The sequence below is a fragment of the Suncus etruscus genome, chromosome 12 (assembly GCF_024139225.1).
Source record: "Suncus etruscus isolate mSunEtr1 chromosome 12, mSunEtr1.pri.cur, whole genome shotgun sequence".
Taxonomy (NCBI): domain Eukaryota; kingdom Metazoa; phylum Chordata; class Mammalia; order Eulipotyphla; family Soricidae; genus Suncus; species Suncus etruscus.
The window spans coordinates 74,352,348-74,374,999 of record NC_064859.1 but is presented as its reverse complement, the minus strand read 5'-3'; the positions used below and the strand labels follow the sequence as shown (position 1 = coordinate 74,374,999).

At 43.6% G+C, this 22,652-nt stretch overlaps 2 protein-coding genes across 3 annotated transcripts in view; one reads left to right on the top strand and one right to left on the bottom strand.

The window, feature by feature from the left end:
* Positions 1-3,232, bottom strand: part of CPSF3 (cleavage and polyadenylation specific factor 3) — a 45,297-nt gene extending 42,065 nt beyond the window's left edge. The window contains 1 exon segment of the mRNA XM_049784554.1: positions 3,088-3,232. Coding sequence (XP_049640511.1) covers positions 3,088-3,137 — 50 coding nt within the window. The 5' untranslated portion in view covers positions 3,138-3,232.
* Positions 3,233-4,651: 1,419 nt separating this feature from the next.
* ITGB1BP1 (integrin subunit beta 1 binding protein 1) lies at positions 4,652-20,940 on the top strand. 2 transcript variants are annotated; one of them, XM_049784543.1, is made up of 8 exons: positions 4,652-4,746; positions 4,880-5,085; positions 8,751-8,854; positions 12,997-13,075; positions 14,221-14,357; positions 18,164-18,256; positions 19,443-19,592; positions 20,706-20,940. In XM_049784543.1, exons 3-8 carry the CDS (start codon positions 8,783-8,785, stop codon positions 20,775-20,777), a joined length of 603 nt encoding a protein of 200 aa, XP_049640500.1. In that variant the 5' UTR covers positions 4,652-4,746; positions 4,880-5,085; positions 8,751-8,782; the 3' UTR covers positions 20,778-20,940. The 2 variants fall into 2 exon arrangements, with proteins under 2 accessions (XP_049640500.1, XP_049640501.1); XM_049784544.1 differs by lacking the exons at positions 4,652-4,746; positions 4,880-5,085 and adding an exon at positions 7,680-7,790.
* The last annotated feature ends 1,712 nt before the right edge of the window (positions 20,941-22,652 follow it).

Below are 22,652 nucleotides of genomic sequence, written 5' to 3'. Positions count from 1 at the left end.
TAATACTTATTTTTAATTTTTTTTTTTTTTTTTGGTTTTTGGGCCACACCCGGTGACGCTCAGGGATTACTCCTGGCTATGCACTCAGAAGTCGCTCCTGGCTTGGGGGACCATATGGGACACCGGGGGATCAAACCGCAGTCCGTCCTAGGCTAGCGCTGGCAAGGCAGACACCTTACCTCTAGCATCACCGCCTGGCCCGGTCTAATACTTATTAATAAACCATTGCTTTAACTATTTTAGTTATGGCTGACTTCTCACTCTTTTTTTTTTTTTTGGTGCCACACCCGTTTGATGCTCACCGGCCCCGACTTCTCACTCTTAATAGGAAAATCCCACAAGGGCAGAACAATTATATATTTTACTCACTGCTGTGTAACTACTTACTGAGCAACCCCCCCCCCCCCAATTATAAATGAGCCTTGGATAACATTATGCTAAGTAAAAGAAGCAAGTCACAAAAGGTTTCACATCCTATTCTTTTGATCAGAAGTGTCCAGGGGCTGGAGATATCAAACAGGGTTGCTGACACATGCCTTACAGTTTGATCTCTGGCAGCATATGGTGCCACAAGCATTTCCAGATGCAGCACTGGGGGCTTTCCTGCACCACCAGATTGGCCTGGACAAGCTTCAGCATTGCCTACCAACACGTATACTTGAGCCCTTGCATTAAACCAGCCAGAGTGGTCACAAATTGCCTGGAAGGTGCTACCTTCAAAGAAACATCCAGGATAGATAAATCTGTAGTGATAGAAAGTTGTCTATGGTTGTGGAAAGTGAGACTGATAATAGGTACAGATTTCTTTTCTAGAAGGATGAAAAATAAAAGATTTGGAATTAGATAGAACAGTTTACAACTCAGTACCCGGGGAGATAACTCAAAAGACTAGGATGAAGGCTTCTCACGCTAGAGCCCACGTGTGCTCCCAGGCACTGCAGAGTCCCGAGTACTGCCAGGTGTGATCCCAAAAGTAAAACTCTGGGAGCCAATGCAATAGTACACCTACTTGAGCCTTTGCCTTGCATGAAACTGACCTAGGTTCAGTTCCCAGCATCCAATATGGCAGAGCCAAGAGTAAGCCAAAAAAAACCAAAACCAACCAAACAAACAAAAAAAAACCCCACACACACAAAACAACAACCCCAAACACTATCACTAACTATATACAGTAAATCAGATTAATGTGAATTAGATTGCAAGAAAGCTGTTATAAAACTAAATCCTGAAATTAACTCCAGGCCTGTCCTATCTCCTATACTTCTTAAAAATGTTGTGTCCAAACTAAGAATCTGAATTATTTATACTCTTTCTGTCCTGACACCATGTTGCCCCTTTAAAAACTGATGAGTTATAAACTTCTAAAAATTCACTTCCTGAAGACAGGGATTAAAGCACTTGCCTTGAATGTGGCCAACCTTGATTTGATTCCCTACATTGCAGACAGTCCCTCTAGTTCCACTGTGTGACACAGAAACTAAAAAAGAAAAAATACACTTCTTCCCTCTTCCAAATCTTTTTTTTTCAAGCCCATTACTGTCAATTTCACTCATCCCAACAACTTTCTGACTCTCTCCATTTAATCTACCCTTTTACTCACTCACAATACTACTGCCAAAGAGAACTCTGATATTTCTAATTTCTACCATATCTCATTCTACTCAAAACCCTTTGTTGGGGCTGGAGTGATAGTAGAGTGGGTAGGGCGTTTGCCTTGCACACAGTCGACCCGGGTTTGATCCCCAGCCATCATATATGGTCTTCCAAGCCTACCAGGAGAGATTTCTGAGCACAGAGCCAGGAGTAACCCTTCAGTGCTACCAGGTGTGCCCCCTCCCAATAAAAAAACCCTTTGTTGATGAAGCCAGTGATAGAACATAGGGTAAGGTGCTATTTTGTTCCTCAGCATTTAACAGGGTGCACCAAACCACCAGGAGTGATTCCTGAGTGCAGAACCAGGTGTGGCCCCCAAACCAAAACCCTTTTTGTAGGCTAACGAAACAAACTCTAGAGTCAGTATACAAGATCCCTTCAAACTGTAGATCCTTAGAGCCCTCTCACCCCATACTATTTAGCTACAGGCATGAGACTGGTCACACAGTGGTCCTATTCTCAGATGAACTAAAGGGAGATGATGAAGTCAGATCTTCACCATTTCTCTTCAGTCCATACTCTATCTAGTACTTCTCACTGTGTCCTGTAATCCCCTCCACCAAGGTGAATTCAACCAACTTCCCCTGTCTTTTCTAGTGCCCATGCATGACATCTGCTATATGCTGGTCTCAGGTGTGAACTAAAACCTGGAAAAGTTTTACATCTCCTGGAGATGCTCAGTGAGTCAGTCCTTACTGAACCCACATGCCAGGGTGTAATTTCCTACACTTGGAAAAAGCCACACATCTGCCTGGTTACAGGACATTAGCTACCAACTAATAATTAGTTCTGTTAAATGCATTATTAGATAACATTCCCTTTCTAAGCAACACTGCAGAGCTGTGTGAGGAAGTTATTTGCCAAAAGGTCATCTCCACTAAAAGGTCGGTTTTCTGGCAAGCAATCAGAAGTCTGTTTTGTCCCTAACACCCTTTCCTCTTTCTCCTTTCCAACGTGGGTGCCTTCCAAATAAATCATGTCGACGGTCTGCGCCCAGAAAACAGTTCTAGGCCAATTCTACATGCATTCCCTCTTTCTCTGTGTTGGCAAAAGTCCATTTCTGAAGTCACCAAACCACGCCTTTGATTCCTTTTTTTTTTTTTTTTTGCATTACTCGCTCCTTGGCAGATCCAACACAGCATCCATCACTTTCTTAGCCAGTGGAAAGGCGGCCTAATATTTGGAATGAGAGGTGGGGCACAGACATCTTCACTCTCCCAGCTCTAAGACACTCTCCTTCCAAGAAAAAGAAGAAAAAGAAAGGGTCTATTCGATTAGTAGAACCCTGTCGGCCAATCTTTCTCCAAACCCATCAGAAGAGTTGAGCCAAGGGCAGGAGAAGGCTGGGGCAAACCATTGGGGCTTCCCAGCCTCGCCCCTCACTCAGGGCCTGCCTGCTGTGTGCTTCATTCCCATTCGCTAAAGGTCCCTTACAGCGGTCGTATCAGCAGCTGGTCACTCTCCTCAGCCGGAATGGTAGACATCTCGAAAAGGTGGAAGGAGATTGGATGTTTCTACACTGCAAACACATCCATGCAGAAAACAGCAAAGGAAGAGAGAGAGCACATCCTCCTCTGTGCACGACTTCCGGCGCTCTGCAGCGCGCGCCTTTAAACTCCTCCTCTGCACTTCCGGCTGGGTTCCACTTCCGGGCTGGTTCGCTGGCCCCGCCTCTTAAGGCGGAGTCCAAAAACCTGGGGCGGGGAGAGTAGGCGGGATCACGGCCTGCGCCTGCGCCTTGCGTCCGGTGGGCGGGGCCTGGCGGGCCGGAAAAGGTGGCGCTGGATCGAGACCTGGAGCGGCGGCGCATTGAGGTGAGGCGTCGCCTCGGGGCGGAAGGTGTCTTGCCCCGACCCGACCACGGGCCACCGCGGCGGCTGGGAGGTGCGAGGCCCGGGCCTCCCGGGATAGGGTCAAGGGTTCCTCCCGGGGATTGCGGGCGGTGTGGACTGGGCGGCTAAGCGGATGGGTGGGGCAGCGGGGGGCCACGCTTAAGGGGGGACCCGCCTTCCCGGGGCCGTGGGACCCCCCCAAAGCCCTGAATTGGCCCCGGGCTAGGCGAGGAGGAGCTGGGGAGTGGGGCCTGCTGGATGTCAGTGGATGGAGAAACTGCAGCCCCATTGGTGACAGGTGTCGCCTGCGGTGTGGACCTGATGCGAGCATCTGCCCGGCTGCCTGGCTCTGATCCGCTCTGCTCTCAGAGCCAGTTTTATTTTATTTATTTTTATTATTTATTTTATTTTATTATTTTTCTTATTTTATTTTCTTATTTTTATCTTTTAATTTAATTTTTTGGGGGTTTGGGGGTCACACCCGGCTGCACTCAGGGGTCACTCCTGGCTCTACACTCGGAAATCCCTCCTGACAGGCTTGGGGGACCATATGGGATGGCGGGATTCGAACCACCGTCCTTATGCATGCAAGGCAAACACCCTACCTCTATGCTATCTCACCAGCTCCTTATTTTATTTATTTATTTGTTTGTTTGTTTATTTATTTATTTATTTTGGTTTTTGGATCACACCCGGCAGCACTCAGGGGTTACTCCTGGCTCTATGCTCAGAAGTCACCCCTGGCAGGCACAGGGACCATATGGGATGCCGGGATTCAAACCGCCGTCCTTCTGCATGCAAGGCAAACACCCTACCTCCATGCTATCTCTCTGACCCCTTATTTTATTTTTAATTTAATTTAATTTTTGGTTTTGGGGACCCACCCGGTGACGCTCAGGGGTTTCTCCTGGCTCTGTGCTCAGAAATCACTCCTAGCTTTGGGGGGACCCTATGGAACGCCGGGGGGAATCGAACCCAGGTCTTTCCTAGGTTAGCTCCTTGCAAGGCAAACGCCCTACCGCTTGTGCCACCGCTCTGATCCTTAGAGCCAGTTTTGTTGTTGGTCCCTGCTGGTTTCCCTCAGCAAACTGACCAAGTGCTGGGGTGGCTGTCCTCTTTGCAGGCGCCCCTGAACACCTACCTGGCCTAGGACACACGCGCCACCGCAGGGAGGGTGAGCTGTCAAAGCTGCAACAGGGTTTGGCAAGAGCCACTGATTTCCTGTGCACAGTCTCCTGGGCCCTCCTGGACTTACTTACAGGTAAGTTCGCTGCTCTGGCTCTGCCCATGCTTGCAGGAGGCTGTCATGCTCTTCCTTAGAGGGTTAGCGGTATTTATAGTCCCTAAGGCAGAGGAGGGAGGCGTTCTAATTTAGTTGGGAATTGCTATTTCAGTGTCACCGCCCTAGAAAGTTCTCAGTGCGAGAAGCATGACGTCTGCCTAACTGTGCCAAGGCTCTGCAGAAATCCCCATCCTGCCAGAGCTCCTCCAGTTCCCAGAGAGAAGTAGACCAGAGCTGAGGAGGCGATGAGTGGGGTGTAGGCTTGAGCTCTGGAAGCCTTTTATCTTCAAGAGAAGCCCCTTCACCAGCGAATGACAGGTAGGTAGGGGGATTCCAGGTTGAGGCAATAGGTTGGGAGTGATGCAGGAACATGGAGCTTGGAGTTTCTGAGAGCAATGGTTGGGAAACATTTGGTGGAAGGCGAGACCAGAGCCAGAGAGAGGTGTGCAGGGCTTTGCATGTTCTGGGGAAAGGTTTTGATTTCTCTGGAGATCTGGGGAGCCTGTGAGACTTTAAGTAGGCCAATGGCATAAGATTAGAATCTTATTTATTATTATTAGTTATTATTATTATTTTTACTAATACCTGATACCCAGGGTGTAAGGATATTTATTCATTTTGGTTTTGGGGTCACACCTTGTTGACTATTGGCTCTGCACTCAAAAGTCATTCATGGTGTGACTTGGGGGACTATCTAGGGTGCCAGGGAACAAATCTGGGCCTGCTATGTGCAAGGCAAGTTTCTAAGTACATGGAACCATCTCCCAAGTCTCAGATTGAGTTGCCAGGAGTTACTCCTGGTTTTCTGCTTAGAAATTACTTCTGGCAGATTCGGGAAACCATATGAGATGCCAGGAATCAAATCCAGGTCATGTGCAAGGTAAATGCCCTCTCTCTACTGTGTTACTACTTTGACCCCAGGATGTTTTCTTATTTTTAATTTGGCTTTTGGGGCCATACCTGGCAGTTATCTATCTGATAAACATTTATAGTCAGCAGTGTGGCTGTGGAAAGCCCAGTTCAAAACAAGAAAGAGCACTTCAGGAGGTGTATTTAGTGGATCTTGGTGCTTGGTTGACTGTGGGACTAGAGGACTATGGATGAGTTTCTACTAAAAGGATAAGGAGTTTTCAGAAAGTGAAAGAAGAGTGACATGCAAAAGAAAAGTGATGGGTTCTGATCTGACATTTCTGCAGTTGATGAGTTAGTGGAACATGAAAAGATGCCTGTTTGAGGCCTCATTTTTTATGCATGAATAATATGGAGACAAGTGATTATGTAAGCAGGAACATTAAAATAGTAGCAGAAGGCAGCAGTCTAACTCAGGTATAACATATGTCTCTCATATGTGAGGCTCTGAATTTAATCTTCAATACTAAATACTAAATATTTTTCTTTTTCTAACTTTCTATGGTTGATGTTGAAAAAGTAAAATCTTAAAGAGTTGTGAATGCATTATAATATACTATGACATTCAAATAATTTTGGTAGTCAAAGGATTTGAAGAGATGCTCCAGGATTTCACTAATAAAAGTATCAGATTTCATTTTAAAATACGGGTTCAGACCGGAGAGATAGTACAGAGGGTAAGGTGCTTTCCTTGCATGTGACTGACCTAGATTCAATCTCATGTGGTCTCTCAAGCCTTCCAAAAATTTTTTAGGGGCCAGAGAGAGTACAACAGGTAGGGAGCTTGCCTTGTCGTTACAGATTCAATTGCTGGTATCCCATATGGTCCTCCAAACTCCACCAAGAATGATTCTTGAGTGCAGAGACAGGAGTAAGCCCTGAGCATTGCTAATAGGTGAGGCCCCAAAACAAAATTTAAAAAATCAATTCATAAATAAAAATATACATATGTACACACACATGCATTTATGTAGGAAAGTTTCTTTCTATTTTTTGTTTTTGTTTTTGTTTTTGTTTTTGGGTCACACCCGGCGTTGCTCAGGGGTTACTCCTGGCTGTCTGCTCAGAAGTAGCTCCTGGCTACGGGGGGACCATATGGGACACAGGGATTTGAACCAACCACCTTAGGTCCTGGATCGGCTGCTTGCAAGGCAAACACCACTGTGCTATCTCTCCGGGCCCAGGAAAGTTTCTTTCCTGTGATGGAAAGGCTATTGTTTGCTACAGAATATTCACAGGCTTTATTCCTTTAAAGAAGTCTTTCCCTCTTTGCCTTCTTTTTTTTTGGTTGGGAGGGTTCCACATGGGCATTTCTCGGAATAACTCCTGGCTGTGTTCAGGGGACCATATGGGATGCTGGGGATTGAACCCAGGTTAACTGCATGGAAGGCCAGTGCCCTCTGGCTCTACTATTGCTCTGGCCAAGATTAAGAAGAGAAGGGAAGGAGTAGGGGAAGGGAGGGGAGGGGAGGGCAAGTCAGGGGAGGAGAGGGGAAGGGAAGAGAGGGGAGAAAAGAAGGAAGGGAGGGACAAAGGAAGAGGAAAGGGGGGGCAAAGGAGGGGAAGGAAAGGGAAGGGAAGGAAAGATGAGAGGGAGGGAAGGAAGGAGAGATCGTGAAAGAAGGAAGGAACTGTATGACCCTATGATGAAGCTGTTTAAAAAGCTTGTGCTCTGAAATCATTCTTTTTTTTTTTTTTTTAGTTTTTGGGCCACACCCAGTGGTGGCTATCAGGGATTACTCCTGGCTCTGTGCTCAGAAATAGCTCCTGGCTCAAGGGGACCATATGGGATGCCAGGAATCAAACCTGGGTCCATCCCTGGCCGGCTGCATTCAAGGCAAACACCCTATTGTTGTGCTATCACTCTGGCATCTAAAATCAATTTTTAATAAGTGGCTTAGAGCCAGAACCTGGTCTAGGAACTCACTGACTCCAGGTATATTTGGAGAAGCTTTACTGGAGCAAGTCTGGGGCACTCCTTGATTGATTCCTCTTTCCTTCATCAGGTATACTGCTTTTTCTGAGCTCAGCCTTAGCAGAATGACAGGAAGCTCTCTGTGCTGTTGGCCACTGGTGAAACCTCAGAAGACGCTAAAATAGCATTCAGTTTCACAGTAAGCAGGGCCCCGTTGGTAAAAAGCGTTAGGTTATCCTACTCACGAGTCTTCTTGAAAGATGAGGGAACAATTCCCTTTATCGATACAGTGTAGATTATAGTAAATACCTGATTGTAGCGGAGCCCCCAGATAGAAATGTGGTACAGGTGAGACCCCTTTGGAAGCCTCTGGAGAGCAAATGACATCACCCACCAGTTTGTAGTCAGGCTGACATGAGACTGTGTCTAGAAGTACTTGAACCTGAAACAGTAGTACACAGGCAAATGAATAGTTTTCCACGTATCATATACTTCTATGAGCAAGGAAAACCCATTGCTTTTCAAAAAAGGCACAGTGCAAGAATGTAAATGTGAGGTTACTTCCTCCCCTGACCTTCCCGAAGGAGTTGGTGGCAGGAGGTGCGAGCTAGCTCCGAGGAATGTTCTTTTGTGAGCTTTTACAAAAGGGAGCTCAGTATTTCCAGGAGAGAATGCACATTGAGGAGGTAGGTCTGCCTTTTGTTTTTAGCCTTGCCATTCAGACTGTGAACACGAGACAGCAGCTAATCTGTCTTGCTTAGAAAAGGGAAAAGTCTTAGGTTTCACTCACATCTTGAATGGATTAGAGATCTCAGACACTTGAACACGGTGAACTTGATGACCTACGTCTGCTCTTTCTAAGAAATGTTTCTTTAGGTATAACAGGATGCTGCTGCCTGGAGTTTTGGTTAACTGGCTTAGATCTTTAAGAAGGATGAGGCCCATTGTTGGAGGGAAGCTGACACTGGAGATGGGATTGACGTTGGAACATTTTTTGCTCTAAACTCAACTTTAAATAACTTTGTAAATGCAGGATGACTTAATAATTTTTTATTGGAGACCGCATGTACCAGGAATATAAAAATAGAAGGAATTTCTTTATGTTTAGTGATATAAAGTTGATTTTTTTTATATATATCAACAACATTTGTTCTTCTAGGGGAACTTCTCTGGATCAAGCTATGGTGAAAAATGTTTCGGAAAGGCAAAAAACGACACAGTAGTAGCAGTTCTCAAAGCAGTGAAATCAGTACTAAGAGCAAGGTAGGGGAAATGGAATTAGGAATGAAATAAAAAACCAGTGCAAAATTTGTTTCGTCTACTTGAATATCTATGACAAATGCTTGGTGGTCTTCAAACTAGGTGTGTTTTTAACAGTGGAATTTGTGGGGGGCTATAAATGATACGTTCTGTGCTCGAGTGATAATATAACAGGTATGGTGTTAGCACATGGCTGAGCTGGGCTCAATCCTCAGTATCCCTTATGGTTCCCCCAAGTTCACTAGGAGTGATTTCTGAATATGTGTGTGTTGTCCCAAACCATAGGATAACAACAAAAAAGAAATTGCAAGAACTTAAGGGGCCACATCTCTCAAATTCTATTTTGTCTGTCTTTTTGGTTTTTCTGCCACACTCACTGGTGCTTAGGGCTTCACTAGTGGGTACCACATGTACCTGACCACACCTCAGTAAACATTCTGAGGCTTACTCTGTCAGATTAGTGGAATGTTTTTAGTGCCCAAACACAGAAACTTGGAATTTTAGGCAATCTGTAGTCAGAAACTGGGAAAATGAACCATTTCCTTAAGTTTTTTTTTGGGGGGTGGGGTGGGGTGGGTGGCATTCAGGGGTTACTCCTGGCTCTGCGTTCAGAAATAGCTCCTGGCAGGCCCTGGGGACCATTTGGGATGCTGGGATTTGAACCATCGTCCATCCTGGATCGGCTGTGTGCAAGACAAATGCCTTACCACTGTGCTATCTCTCTGGCTCCTCATTTACTTAAGTTTTGAACTCCTGGAGGGAGTCAAGAACTTTCCTACTCTGACCTTCTCAGTGTGTATTAGTAAAGGCCTCTGCGGGGAATCAGTGCCTGGCCCTGTCTTTGTTTCCTGGATCAGAAAATACAGACTTGGAGGCCGGAGAGATAGCACAGTGGTAGGGAGTTTGCCTTAGACGCAGAAGGACGGTGGTTTGAATCCCAACATCCCATATGGTCCCCTGAACCTGCCAGGAGCGATTTCTGAGCGCAGAGCCAGGAATAACTCCTGAGTGCTGCCGGGTGTGACCCAAAAAAAACAAAACCAAAAACAAACAAACAAAAAAGAAAATACAGACTTAAGGGCCTGCAGCTGGCAGAGGAGATTGTAGCTAATTAATTCTCTGTTTCCTCAAGAGCCTTCTCTGAGCGCCAGCTGTTTATTCCAAGATGGTGCTTTGTTGTGGTGGAGCCTGGGGAGGGCTACCTGGAAGGGAACTGTATGCTGCTACACCAGGCTTCTGAGCCGAGTCTTGGTGCAGGGTGGATCGAGCTGCTCTATATTCTGACCTTAGACCAGTTTCTGCCTTCCTAGCTCCTTGTGCAGAAGGCAGTGGGTTTCTGGGGGTGGGGATATATAACCCTGTTACTGTACCAGGGTTTGTATTCCTTCCAAAAATAGTTAAAAGCTGCAGCTTTTCTGCTCCTACCTATCCATGGCATATTTAGGCAATTTCCAACTTGTCTGAGCTTTTTTTCTTCCTTTTCTGGAAGAGTCATACCCAGCAGTGCTCAGGGCCCATTCCCAGCAGGGTAATGTCTAGTGATACTTGGGGCCATCTATAGAATGGAGGATGCATTCAATCTGCTGAGCTTCCTCTGTAGCCTTTATTTTTCATAATATTCCATTAAGTGAGTTATTGAAAAAGAGAAAACTTAAAAAGGTTTATGAGCCACATCTGATGATGCTGAGGGCTTAGTTCTCTTTCTGTGCTCAGAAATCACTCTTTAGGGCAGGGTAGACCATATGGGATGCCAGAATTGAACCTAGCAAACACCTTACCAGCTTGTGCAATCATTGTGGCCCCTAAGTTTTCTTTTCTTTTCTTTTTCTTTCTTTCTTTCTTTCTTTCTTTCTTTCTTTCTTTCTTTCTTTCTTTCTTTCTTTCTTTCTTTCTTTCTTTCTTTCTTTCTTTCTTTCTTTCTTTCTTTCTTCTCTTTCTTTCTTTCTTTCTTTCTTTCTTTCTTTCTTTCTTTCTCTCTCTCTCTCTCTCTCTCTCTCTCTCTCTTTCTTTCTTTCTTTCTTTCTTTCTTTCTTTCTTTCTTTCTTTCTTTCTTTCTTCTTTCCTCTTCTTTCCTTTTCTTTCTTTCTTTCTTTCTTTTTTTTTTTTTTTGGTTTTTGGGCCACACCCGGTAACGCTCAGGGGTTACTCCTGGCTATGTGCTCAGAAGTTGCTCCTGGCTTGGGGGACCATATGGGACACCGGGGGATCGAACCGCGGTCCGTCCAAGGCTAGCGCAGGCAAGGCAGGCACCTTACCTTTAGCGCCACCGCCCGGCCCTCTTTCTTTCTTTCTTTCTTTCTTTCTTTCTTTCTTTCTTTCTTTCTTTCTTTCTTTCTTTCTTTCTTTCTTTCTTTCTTTCTTTCTTTCTTTCTTTCTTTCTTTCTTTCTTTCTTTCTTTCTTTCTTTCTTTCTTCCTTCCTTCCTTCCTTCCTTCCTTCCTTCCTTCCTTCCTTCCTTCCTTCCTCCCTCCCTGCCTCCTTCCTTCCTTCCTTCTTCCTTCCTTCCTTCCTTCCTTCCTTCCTTCCTTCCTTCCTTCCTTCCTTCCTTCCTTCCTTCCTTCCTTCCTTCCTTCCTTCCTTCCTTCCTTCCTTCCTCCCTCCCTCCCTCCCTCCCTGCCTCCTTCCTTCCTTCCTTCCTTCCTTCCTTCCTTCCTTCCTTCCTTCCTTCCTTCCTTCCTTCCTTCCTTCCTTCCTTCCTTCCTTCCTTCCTTCCTTCCTTCCTCCCTCCCTCCCTCCCTCCCTCCCTCCCTCCCTCCCTCCCTCCCTCCCTCCCTCCCTCCCTCCCTCCCTCCCTCCCTCCCTCCTTCCTTCCTTCCTTCCTTCCTTCCTTCCTTCCTTCCTTCCTTCCTTCCTTCCTTCCAATACCCAGTGGCGCTCAGGGGTTACTCCTGGCTCGTGCTCAGAAATCGCTCCTTTCTGGCTCGGGGGACCATATGGAGTCCTGGAATTTGAACCACCATCTGTCCTGGGTCAGCTGTGTGCAAGGCAAACTCCCAATAGCTATGCTATCTCTCCTGTCCCCTTTCTTGAACTTCTTGTGGTTGAGACTCAGACATGCCCACCCACCTCCGTGTAATTTCTTGGCAGGTACCTGTGAATAATTGCAGAGGCTCTGGGCAGGGAGTTGTGAGGGCTTGAGTTCTGATGTAACCTTGGCTTCATTACCTCTCTGCTCATTAATTACCCTCAGTAAACTGCCCCCTTGCTTTGAACAATTTATTTTATTTTGCTTTTTGTTTTTGAGCTACACCTGGCAGTGCTCAGACTTATTCCTGGCTCTGGGCTCAGAAAATAACTCCTTCCAGGGCTCAGGGAACATTATTGAGTTCTGGGGATAGAATCCATGTCTGTAGATACAAAAAAAAATGCAAGCACCCTACCTGCTGTACTATCTCTCTTGCCCACTGCAGAGTTCTTGTGGGGTCTAGTGAGGAGAAAATGAGAGCAAGCTGTGGATTTTCACCTGTAATGTAAATATTCAGTATCTTGTAAGGAGGTGGAGGTAACATAATGGCTTTGGTTGAGACTGGGGTGTTGACCCTGCATTTATCCAGCATATGGGAAGAGCAATTAGGATGGTTTTGTTTTCTTTTTTTTTTTTTTTTTTTTGTTTTTTGGGCCACACCCGGCATTGCTCAGGGGTTACTCCTGGCTGTCTGCTCAGAAATAGCTCCTGGCAGGCACGGGGGACCATATGGGACACCGGGATTCAAACCAACCACCTTTGGTCCTGGATCGGCTGCTTGCAAGGCAAATGCCACTGTGCTATCTCTCCGGGCCCGGTTTTGTTTTCTGACTTTTTCTGAATACTGCTTTAGGAAAAACACTGTCTTTGGGGCTGGAGAGAGCACATCGGTAGAGTGTTTGCCTTGCATGCAGCCGACCCAGACGGACCTGAATTTGATCCCTGCATCCCATATAGTCCCCCAAGCCTGCCAGGAGTGATTTCTCAGCGCAGTGTCAGGAGTCCTGAGAACCGCTGGGTGTGGTCCAGAAACCAAAAAAAAAAGAAAAGAAAAGATAAAACACTGTCTGAATAATTGACATGATCATGGATATCAGCTCAAGTATAGTAAATAAAGTAGCAAGACTAAGAGAGAACAGTGCTTGCTCATTATGCTTTTCTTTGTGTCTGTTGCTTTTCAGTCTGTAGATTCCAGTCTTGGAGGCCTTTCTAGATCCAGCACTGTGGCCAGTCTTGACACAGACTCTACGAAGAGCTCAGGTATGGGGTATCGGGTGCATGCTGTCCAGGTAGTTAGGGTATGGGACACCATTCTCTTGCCGTGTTTGAGGAGAGCAGAGAGATGGTCCAAGTTTTATGGCTGGGCATCTGTTGAGGGGACACAGGTAGACAAACTGCTTTTAATAGGTTTTAGAGGGAAAAAAATCACCAAAATTGTGGAAAACACAGACAACAATTTAGAACTTTCAAGTCAGCTTTTTAAGGAATTGGGGGCATAAGGTGAACTATATTGGAAGTGCATTATTTATGGGATACAAGACAAATTTCCTGCTGATTAAAGGATTAAGGCAGTTAGGCCAGAGCCATAGGTTAGGGTGTTTGTCTTACATTCAGCCAACCCAGGTTTGATCCCGGCATCCCATATGGTCCCCAGAGCCTGCCAGGCATAATTTCAGAGAACACTCTTAGCACCATTGGGTGTGCCTCCAAACTAATAAGTAAATAAAATGATTAAGGAAGGGCTGGAGTGATATTACACTGACTAGGCCACTTGCCTTGCACTCATAGATCCAGACTCAATCCCCGGTGTCCCATACAGTCCCAAGGCACTGCCAGAATGATTTCTAAGTGCAGAGCAAGGAGTAACCCTTGAGCATCTCTTGGTATGTCCCCAAAATCTAGGGTACATAAATAAAAATACAGGATTAAGGAGCTATCTACCCAGATATCACTTAGTTTTTAATTTATTTATGTTAATTTGGTTTTTGGGTCATACCTGGTAGTACTCTAGAACTAGTACTAGTAACTCCTAGTTCTGCACTCATTTAAGTACTTTTTCTTGTTTTGTTAAGTGAGCACATATGTTTTAAAGTTTATAATATAACCTTAAATTATAAAGGTTATTATCTAGGTACATTGTTTAACTGGAGGATATTAATAACTCATTCCCATTGACAGTTATTTGAGGGGGTGGGTGCTAAGGATTGAACCCAGGGTCACACGTGCATTAGTTCTACCACTGAGCTATATTCCCAGCTTCCTATGGAGATCTTTACACATTAATTGTATTGGGAGTCACTGGATAAAAGGTTGGTGAAATTCTAAATTCTATAACATCAAAACATTTTGCATTAAATTTTAATTTCTCACTAGAGTTTACTATTGTAATTTTCTTTCCTCTTTAGGACAAAGCAACAATAATTCAGATACCTGTGCAGAATTTCGAATCAAGTATGTTGGTGCTATTGAGAAACTGAAACTGTCTGAGGGAGCAAGTCTTGAAGGGCCACTGGACCTAATAAATTATATAGATGTTGCCCAGGTAAAAACAAAAAAAAAAGTTGATTTTATGAGTATAGAGAGTAAAATTGCAGCCTTGGGTAAAACCTTTGGTCAGTGGGATGTTCTTGCCATCTTGTTTGAATCCAGGTGCTTAAGTAGTCCCTGAGCATTTGTCATGAGGCACAGAGGCAGTGTCTCCCCTCTATTCTTTTATTTTGTTGCTGTTTATTTTTTTTGAGGGGGGGAAACATCTGGCAGTGCCCAGAGCCCACTCCTACCTCTGTGCTCAGGAATAACTTTGGTGGGGCTCAAGGGAATAGACAGAATACCCAGGTTGACTGCATACAAGTTAGCACCCTACCTGCTGTATTATCTTTCTGGTTCTGCTACTTAAAGACTTTTTATTCCCCTTTGGTGAAAGTAGATTTTTGGGCCACACCCAGCAGTACTCCTCAAGTGCAACTTTCAGCAGGTTGTTAGGGGTTGCTTCTAGAGATACCCTGGGGACCTTGTGGTACCAGATCTGGGGCTCTTGCATGAAAGCTTGTTTCAGTCCTTTGAGCTGTCTCCAGTTTCCTTCTACCACTTTTCTCACTTGTTTAAGTGACGAGCCAGGGTGGGTTCCAGGCCATGCGCATTGTCTTTTCAAACATTGGACTCATTTCAGCTCTGAACAACTTAATTCATAGTGGTATTGCCATCTTACTCATACCTTAAGGTAGCTTTCAAAAATACATACTGGTCAAGGAAAAAAATATCTGGAGCAATAGTATAATAGGCAGGGCATTTGCTTTTCATGCTGACACTTGGGTTTGATTTTTAGCATTCCATGTGGTCACCTCACACTGCTAGGAGGTTTACTTTTTTGGTAGGGGGGGGCGGTGTTGGTGTCACACCTAGTGCTGCTCAGGGGTTACTCCTGGCTATGCACTCAGAAATTGTTCGTGGAAGGCTCAGGGGGCCATATTGGATGCTAGGGATTGAACCTGGGTCCATTCTGGATCAGCAATGTGCAAGGCAAACACCTTACTGCTGTGCTATCACTTTGGCACCTTAAGGAGTTATTTTTGAGTACAGAGCTATAAATAACCCCTAAGCACCTATGGGTGTGTCCCCCTCAAATAAAAAGAAAATAATTGCTTCAAATCTACCATAAGAATTGATTGGCGGGGCCAGAGAGATAGCACAGCAGTAGGGCATTTGCTTTGTATGCAGATGACCCAGGACAGAAGATGGTTCAAATCCTGGCAACCCACATGGTCCCCCCAAGCCTGCCAGGAGTGATTTCTGAGCACAGAGCCAGGAGTAACCCCTAAGCACTGCCAGGTGTGACCCAAAAACCAAAAAAAAAAAAAAAGATTGACAAGAGGTCACATTGCATTGTAAGAACTCAAGAATTAAGGTAGATGGACAGAGCTCATTTACCTTAATTTAACAGAGGCAAGGATTTCACAAAAATGCTCAGGGTAAGGATTATCTAAACAGGCCAACAATGCCTTACTTTAATTTAGAGGACAAGTTATGAGGTATTCTGGCTTGTAAGACAAACCACATGTGATATGCTTATGAAGCCACCAAATATTCTTCGTGAAGCTATGTATCCTTCCTTCAAACCTGAACGTGAGTCAGGCTAGGTACAGTATTCTAGGTGAAGCATCCATTTCATTCAGTCTTGTCACAATATCCCACCACTGTCTTCTGGCCTTTAGGGTTTCTTGTGACATATCTGCTATAAATCTTAAGGATGCTCCTTTGAATTGTAATTTCCCTTTTTGATCTTGCTGCTTTCAGTATTCTATCTCTATCTGTTGAATTCGTCATTGTGACTAGGATGTGTCTTGGGGTATTTTTCTTCAGGTCTCTTGGCTGGTACTCTTTGAGCATGCAGGATTTGGTTGCATGCAGTCTTTTTCTCTAGGAGTTTTTCTGTGATGATGTCTTTGACTATTGATTCTTCCTGGGGATCTTCTTCCTGGACTTCTGGAACTCCAATGATTCTTATGTTGTTTCTGTTGAGTTTACCAAAGACTTCTATTTTCATCTGTTCACATTCTTTGAGTACTTTTTCCATTGTTTGATCTTCTGCATTGAGGTTCTTTTCCAATAGACTTGGAACGTTGGTGATGGGAATGTTGCACTGGTGAAGGGGGGCATTCTTTATATGACTGAAACCCAACTACAATCATATTTGTAACTGAGGTGTTTAAATAAAGATATCAAAAAAACATTGTAATATGTATAATAAATTAAAAGAAAAATGTTCTTTTCCAGTCTCTTCTGCTGTATGGCGTTCTACATTTCATCTTCCAGTTCACTGATTCTGTCCTCGGCTGTTGTTACCCTGTTGGAAAGGCTTTCCATTGAGATTTTCAGCTTACCTACTGTTTTTCAGATCTGTTATTTCAGTTTGGAGTTTTCTGATTTCTATCTTTGTATTCTGTTCAGCTTGAGCTATGTTTTCATTGAATTCTATGAGGATCCTCCATATTTCTATTCTAAACTCCTTATCTGAGATTAATTAGATGGTTGGTATTTTTTTGGTCATCAGAGCTATCATCTTCATTCTCTGTGCATGGTGTTTGTGTACGAGGTTTCCCTATTGACATGCTTTTTTCCTACATGTTATGGTGGGGTTCATTAGTTAGAGAGAGTGCAGCCATGCCGCGCTCTGCTGCCACCAAATATTCTTGCTCTTTTCTTTCTGAATAGCTTAAACTGACTTGTTTTAAGAAGTGAGCACTGTTTTCCAGCTTGAAACCCTGAACAGGTGTCCCAGAGTGGGTGACCAACTCCTCCCAGGTTGGAGGGTTTCCTGAACCTGGGGAAAGGCTTGTGGTAGTAGCCTCAGATGTAATTGTGGGAAGGTGCTGAGTGAATAGAGACTGTAAGTAAAGGAAGTTTGGGGACCTGTGCCTCAAAGCATGGGGCTAACCCAGCTATCTTAAGTCCTAGGTAGGACTTGGGGAAAAAAAAAGACTGCTGTGCTGTTTCTTGATCATTTTATGTGCTGATAGAACCATAAGATTTAAAGCACTTAAAACAAGTTTTTGTGTGTGGAGGATGGTGGTTGTGGTAAGCTAGAGAGGTGGTACAGCAGGTATGGTTTACCAAGGTTTCATCCTAAGCATATTTTCCCTCAAGCTCTTATCAGGAGTAATTCCTGAGTGCAGAGCCAGGAGTAACCTCTGAGCATTGCAGGTGTGCCACAAAACAATAAAGACAAACAAAATGAAAGTATTTTTCTCATGAAAACATTTTATCCTAAGGTCTGAGCAGTATCTCAGTTTATAATTTGAATGAACATCAAGACTGAGAGATAGAATTTGCTCAGATGTGTGGATTGTTAAAAACAAAGGGGAGGACAAATTTGGTGATGGGTATTCCCCTGATTCAATGTTGATATGTACCTAAAATACTACTGTGAAAGATATGTAAGCCATTATGATCAAAATAAAAATTAAAAACAACAACAACAACAAAAAAAAACAAAACAAAAGAGTGCAATGTGAGAAACTTTCCCCTTCCTCTTTTGGAGGGAGATTCTTGCTGGGTTATTGTTTACTCCACATTCTTTTTTTTTTTTTTTTACATTTTTACTTTTTATCTTTTTAATTAATATCTTTATTTAACCACCATCGTTTACTTCATATTCTTTGAAGAGTTTAGGTTTATTTATGTTTAGATACTAAAATAACCCCAACTATGATGTATTTTTTTTTATCTCCCTTACTGTTTTTTCTTTTATTTTTTATCTTTATTTAAGCACTGTGATTACAAATATGATTATAGTTGAATGATTATGATGTATTTTTAACGTGCACCATCGAATTTATTTTTGCTTTAAAGCAAGATGGAAAGTTACCTTTTGTTCCTCTGGAAGAAGAATTTATTATGGGAGTTTCCAAGTATGGCATAAAAGTATCAACATCAGATCAGTATGTAAGTAATTTAAGGGGAAAAATGTGTTTTCGACCAGGGCTTCTTAAATTATTAACGTTTGTGGCCCTTTTCAACCAAGAAATTTGTTTATGACTCCCCAATCCCATGTAAAGGTATATAAAAAGGCACAAAAATCAAACATGTGTCATAGATATTTAAGGCTTTTATGACCTCCACATTGTCACATGAACCCATGTGGAGCACAACCCCTAGCTTGGGAAATGAGGTGTATTTATATTTTTAAAATTGATTTTTGGAGGCCAGAGAGATAGCACGGAGGAAAGGCATTTGCCTTGCATGCAGAAGGATGGTGGTTTGAATCCTGGCATCCCATATGGTCCCCTGAGCCTGCCAGGAGCAATTTCTGAGCAGAGAGCCAGGACTAACCCCTGAGCGCTGTTGGGTGTGACCCAAAAACCAAAAAAACAAAAACAAAAACAAAACAAAAAAAAAAGAAAAGAAAAAGAAAAAAATTGATTTTTATTAATAATGCAGTTTAGGAAGTAAGGTTCTAGGCTATTGAGAAAGGCCTTCATGTCAAGTCTGCTCTTATTAAATACTTCCTGGCAACTGTTCCCAACAGTAACTGATTTCTTAGGGTGCACAAACTGGGGGTTCTTTCTATTCTTCCAGTGTGATAGTCAAGCTAGCATCGCCATTACTGTCCCCTAATGCAGTTCAAACTGGGTAAAAGATTGTGAATTTAGATCGTTTTACCCCCCTTTTTCATATTAGGAGAGCCTGGTCTCTGCATTGTTAGTTAATAAGGTTTAAATGTGAAGGTAAATTTCTCCATACTGTTCATACTGGAATGTACCTTTGGGTTAAAAAAAAACAACCCTATGTTTTCTGTGAGATCTGCTATTGGCAAGGTTGAAAGTGTCACATTAATTTTATCTAGAAATGTGTGTTTTTTTTGTTTTTTTTTTTGTTTTGGTTTTTGGTTTTTGGGTCACACCCGGCGGCGCTCAGGGGTTACTCCTGGCTGTCTGCTCAGAAATAGCTCCTGGCAGGCACGGGGGACCATATGGGACACGGGGATTCGAACCAACCACCTTTGGTCCTGGATCGGCTGCTTGCAAGGCAAACACCGCTGTGCTATCTCTCCGGGCCCTAGAAATGTGTATTCTAAGAACCGAGAAACATGTGAAATAGCCACGGTCTTCCCTTTTCCTGATTTCTGCAGGATGTTTTGCATAGGCATGCACTGTATCTAATCATCCGGATGGTATGTTATGATGATGGTCTCGGGGCAGGAAAAAGCTTATTGGCTTTGAAGACCACAGATGCAAGCAATGAAGAATATAGCCTATGGGTTTATCAGTGCAACAGCCTGGTGAGTTATTTGTGTAGTCTCTTATTCCTCAAGTAAACTGGCAAAACCAGTGTTTAGTCCTTTCAAAGATGAGATACTATCTATTACCAACTAGCACATATAATGCATGGCTTCAGGCCTTGGGTCTGGCAGTGGTCTAGACTAGGTTGTGAGTAGTTGGGCCAGGAGCAGTTGAGCAGACATAAAACAGGTGAGGACAGTAGTGTGTTCTTGAAGAGCCTTACTACTTCCTTATACTGTTGACCTTATTGATCCCTGCTAGTTTTCTCTAATGGCTGCTTGTAACAACCACACATATGTGTGTCTTCAAGGAGTTGGAGGAGGGAGCGGAGACTATGGGTGCCGGTCAGGCTCTGTTCAGGCTTTCCAGAAACTTCTAGTGTGCAGGTATAGGACAAGCTTTAAGAGGGTCAGAGTTGGGACTAGAGAGATTAGCATGGAGGTAGGGTGTTTGCCTTGCATGCAGAAGGATGGTGGTTCAAATCCCGGCATCCCATATGGCCCCCCGAGCCTGCCAGGAGCGATTTCTGAGCATAGAGCCAGGAGTAACCCCTGAGTGATGCCGGGTGTGATCCAAAAACAAAACAAAAAACAAACAAAGAGGGTCAGAGTTTAGGGATGGAGATATAGGATAAAAAAATAAGCACTTGGGGCCAGAGAGATAGCATGGAGGTAGGGCGTTTGCCTTATATGCAGGACGGTGGTTTGAATCCAGGCGTCCCATATGGTCCCCTGAGCCTGCCAGGAGCAATTTCTGAGCATAGAGCCAGGAATAATCCCTGAAAGCTGCCGGGTGTGGGGAAACCCCCCCCCCAAAAAAATAAGGCACTTGTTTGCATTTGACCGACCCAGTTTTTATCCCTGAGCACAGAGCCATGAGCACCAATGAGTGTGGCCCCACCACAAAAAAAAAGGGGGGGGGTCAGAATTCTATCTCTGCTCACCACTTAAATTCTGGAAGAGATTTATGAATTCTCTTAGTATCTTTTTTTTTTTAAGCCAGTCAAATTGAGCAGTGAGAGGGGTTATATACCAACTTTTGTGATACTAGCGTTAGTAAGTTCTGATAAACCACTGCCATCGGACCAGCCAGTATCTTTTCACTTTATGTAGGAACAAGCACAAGCAATCTGCAAAGTGTTATCCACTGCTTTTGATTCTGTATTGACGTCCGAGAAATCTTGACTCCTGCAATCAAGTGGAAGTCAACCTCATGTGAAAGCTGGACTGTTTCAGCATGCAGCGTTGAACTGTTGTGGAAATACGAAATTGCTCGAGATTTTTTTAAATGACAATCCAATGTATCGATCATTTGCTTTTCTATTAAAATGTATCTTATTACCAATGAGTTCATCAAGTTATCCAGTGACTGACCACTTTTCATTTGTCACTCTTATCACATGTAAGCTCGATGTCTCATTGTCTTGTACTTGTGCACTCTTGACACAATGTCACTTAAGAATGCTGGACAGGGAGATGTTGGCCTTGTGGCCTAGGTCATTCTGGTTTAAGAACAAGGACAATGTCCACTCAAAACACAAGAACAAAGGTTTTTAAGTATATGTTCAGGATAACATGAAGCAAACCACACTATCTCAGAGTTAAGAAAACCTTAAAACCGGAAAAATAGTACAGTAGGTGGATTGGGTGCTTGCCCCACATAAGGCTACCTGGGTTCGAGTTCCAGCACTACATATGGTGATCCCTATATACAAAGCCAGTAAGCCCTTGGCATCACTAGATGTAGCCCCCAAACAAAACAAATACAAAAAAGCAAACCTCTCATTTAAATGATTTGAAAAGATTCTCATTTAAAAAGCATTAGAATTTAAAGTCTCATGTACAGTTAGTAGCCTAATTGCCTAATGTTTTTATAAAGGATCATTTTGGTTTGGCGCCATACTCAGGTTATTCCTCTTGGTGCATGGGGGACTATAAGCTATAACGCCATGAACCTAGTTTGGCTACATTCAAGGCAAGTGCCTTACCTACTGCACTATTGCTCCAGTCTCACGTAAAGGATTATTTTAACTTAATAATGCCTTAGGAGGGGCCAGAGTGGTAGCACAGTGGTAGGCGTTTGCCTTGTACATGGCCGGCCCAGAACGGACACAGGTTCAATCCCTACCATCCCATAAGGTCCCCAGAGCCTGCCAGGACTGATTTCTTAGCACAGAGCCGGGAGTAATCCCCGAGCGCTGTCAGGTTTGACCAAAAACAAAACAAAACAAAACTTTAGGAGTTAAAACATAAAAACACGGCTGTTTCCTGAATGCATGACAGGAGAACCCCTAAACACTGCCAGGGTGGGCTCCCTCCCCCCTGAGATTAAAACATTAAAAAAACATTAGAACATTATGTCCATTTAAAAGTATTTTATTTTTTCCAGTCAAATGACCAGTTAACAAGAGGAAACTTAAACATGCTCTAATTATAAATCACTGCATTAAGGACAATGAAAATAAGAATCAATTTAGGTTATACAATATATACAGTTGCGCTGCAACCAGATCAGAGTAATCAAATGAATGAATCGAATATCATATATCTCAAATAGCATTCCAAACTGTATGTTACATGGTCCATTCCTTAACAGATCACAGAGGAAGTCTGAGCCATCATCCCTAGGAAGCAAATCTGATGGAAGATGGCATGCAAAATGCCAGAATCCTGCAGCTAGTTCATGAAACATAAACTTTAAATATAAATAGATTATCTACAATGTTTTCCTTTCCATCGCTTATCTAAAAATAAAACTGCGAAGATATTAGTAGGGAAGTTCCTATAATTACTCCTGTGGCAAAAGTAATGTTTAATTACTGCACAATAGCACCACCAAAATGTATACTGGAAAAATATTCCTAAATATTTATGTACCAGTGAACCTGGTAGGTTAGCATGGGACTGACTGTTCAAATGCTGATTTGAATTCACTTTCATTCCTTAGATAGCTGGCACCAAGTAGTCGAAAGGCAGAATATCAGATGCATGAGAACGGTGTTAAAAAAAACATAAAGGGTACTGGTACTGTGCAAAATACATGTCTCTCTTCTTAAATTT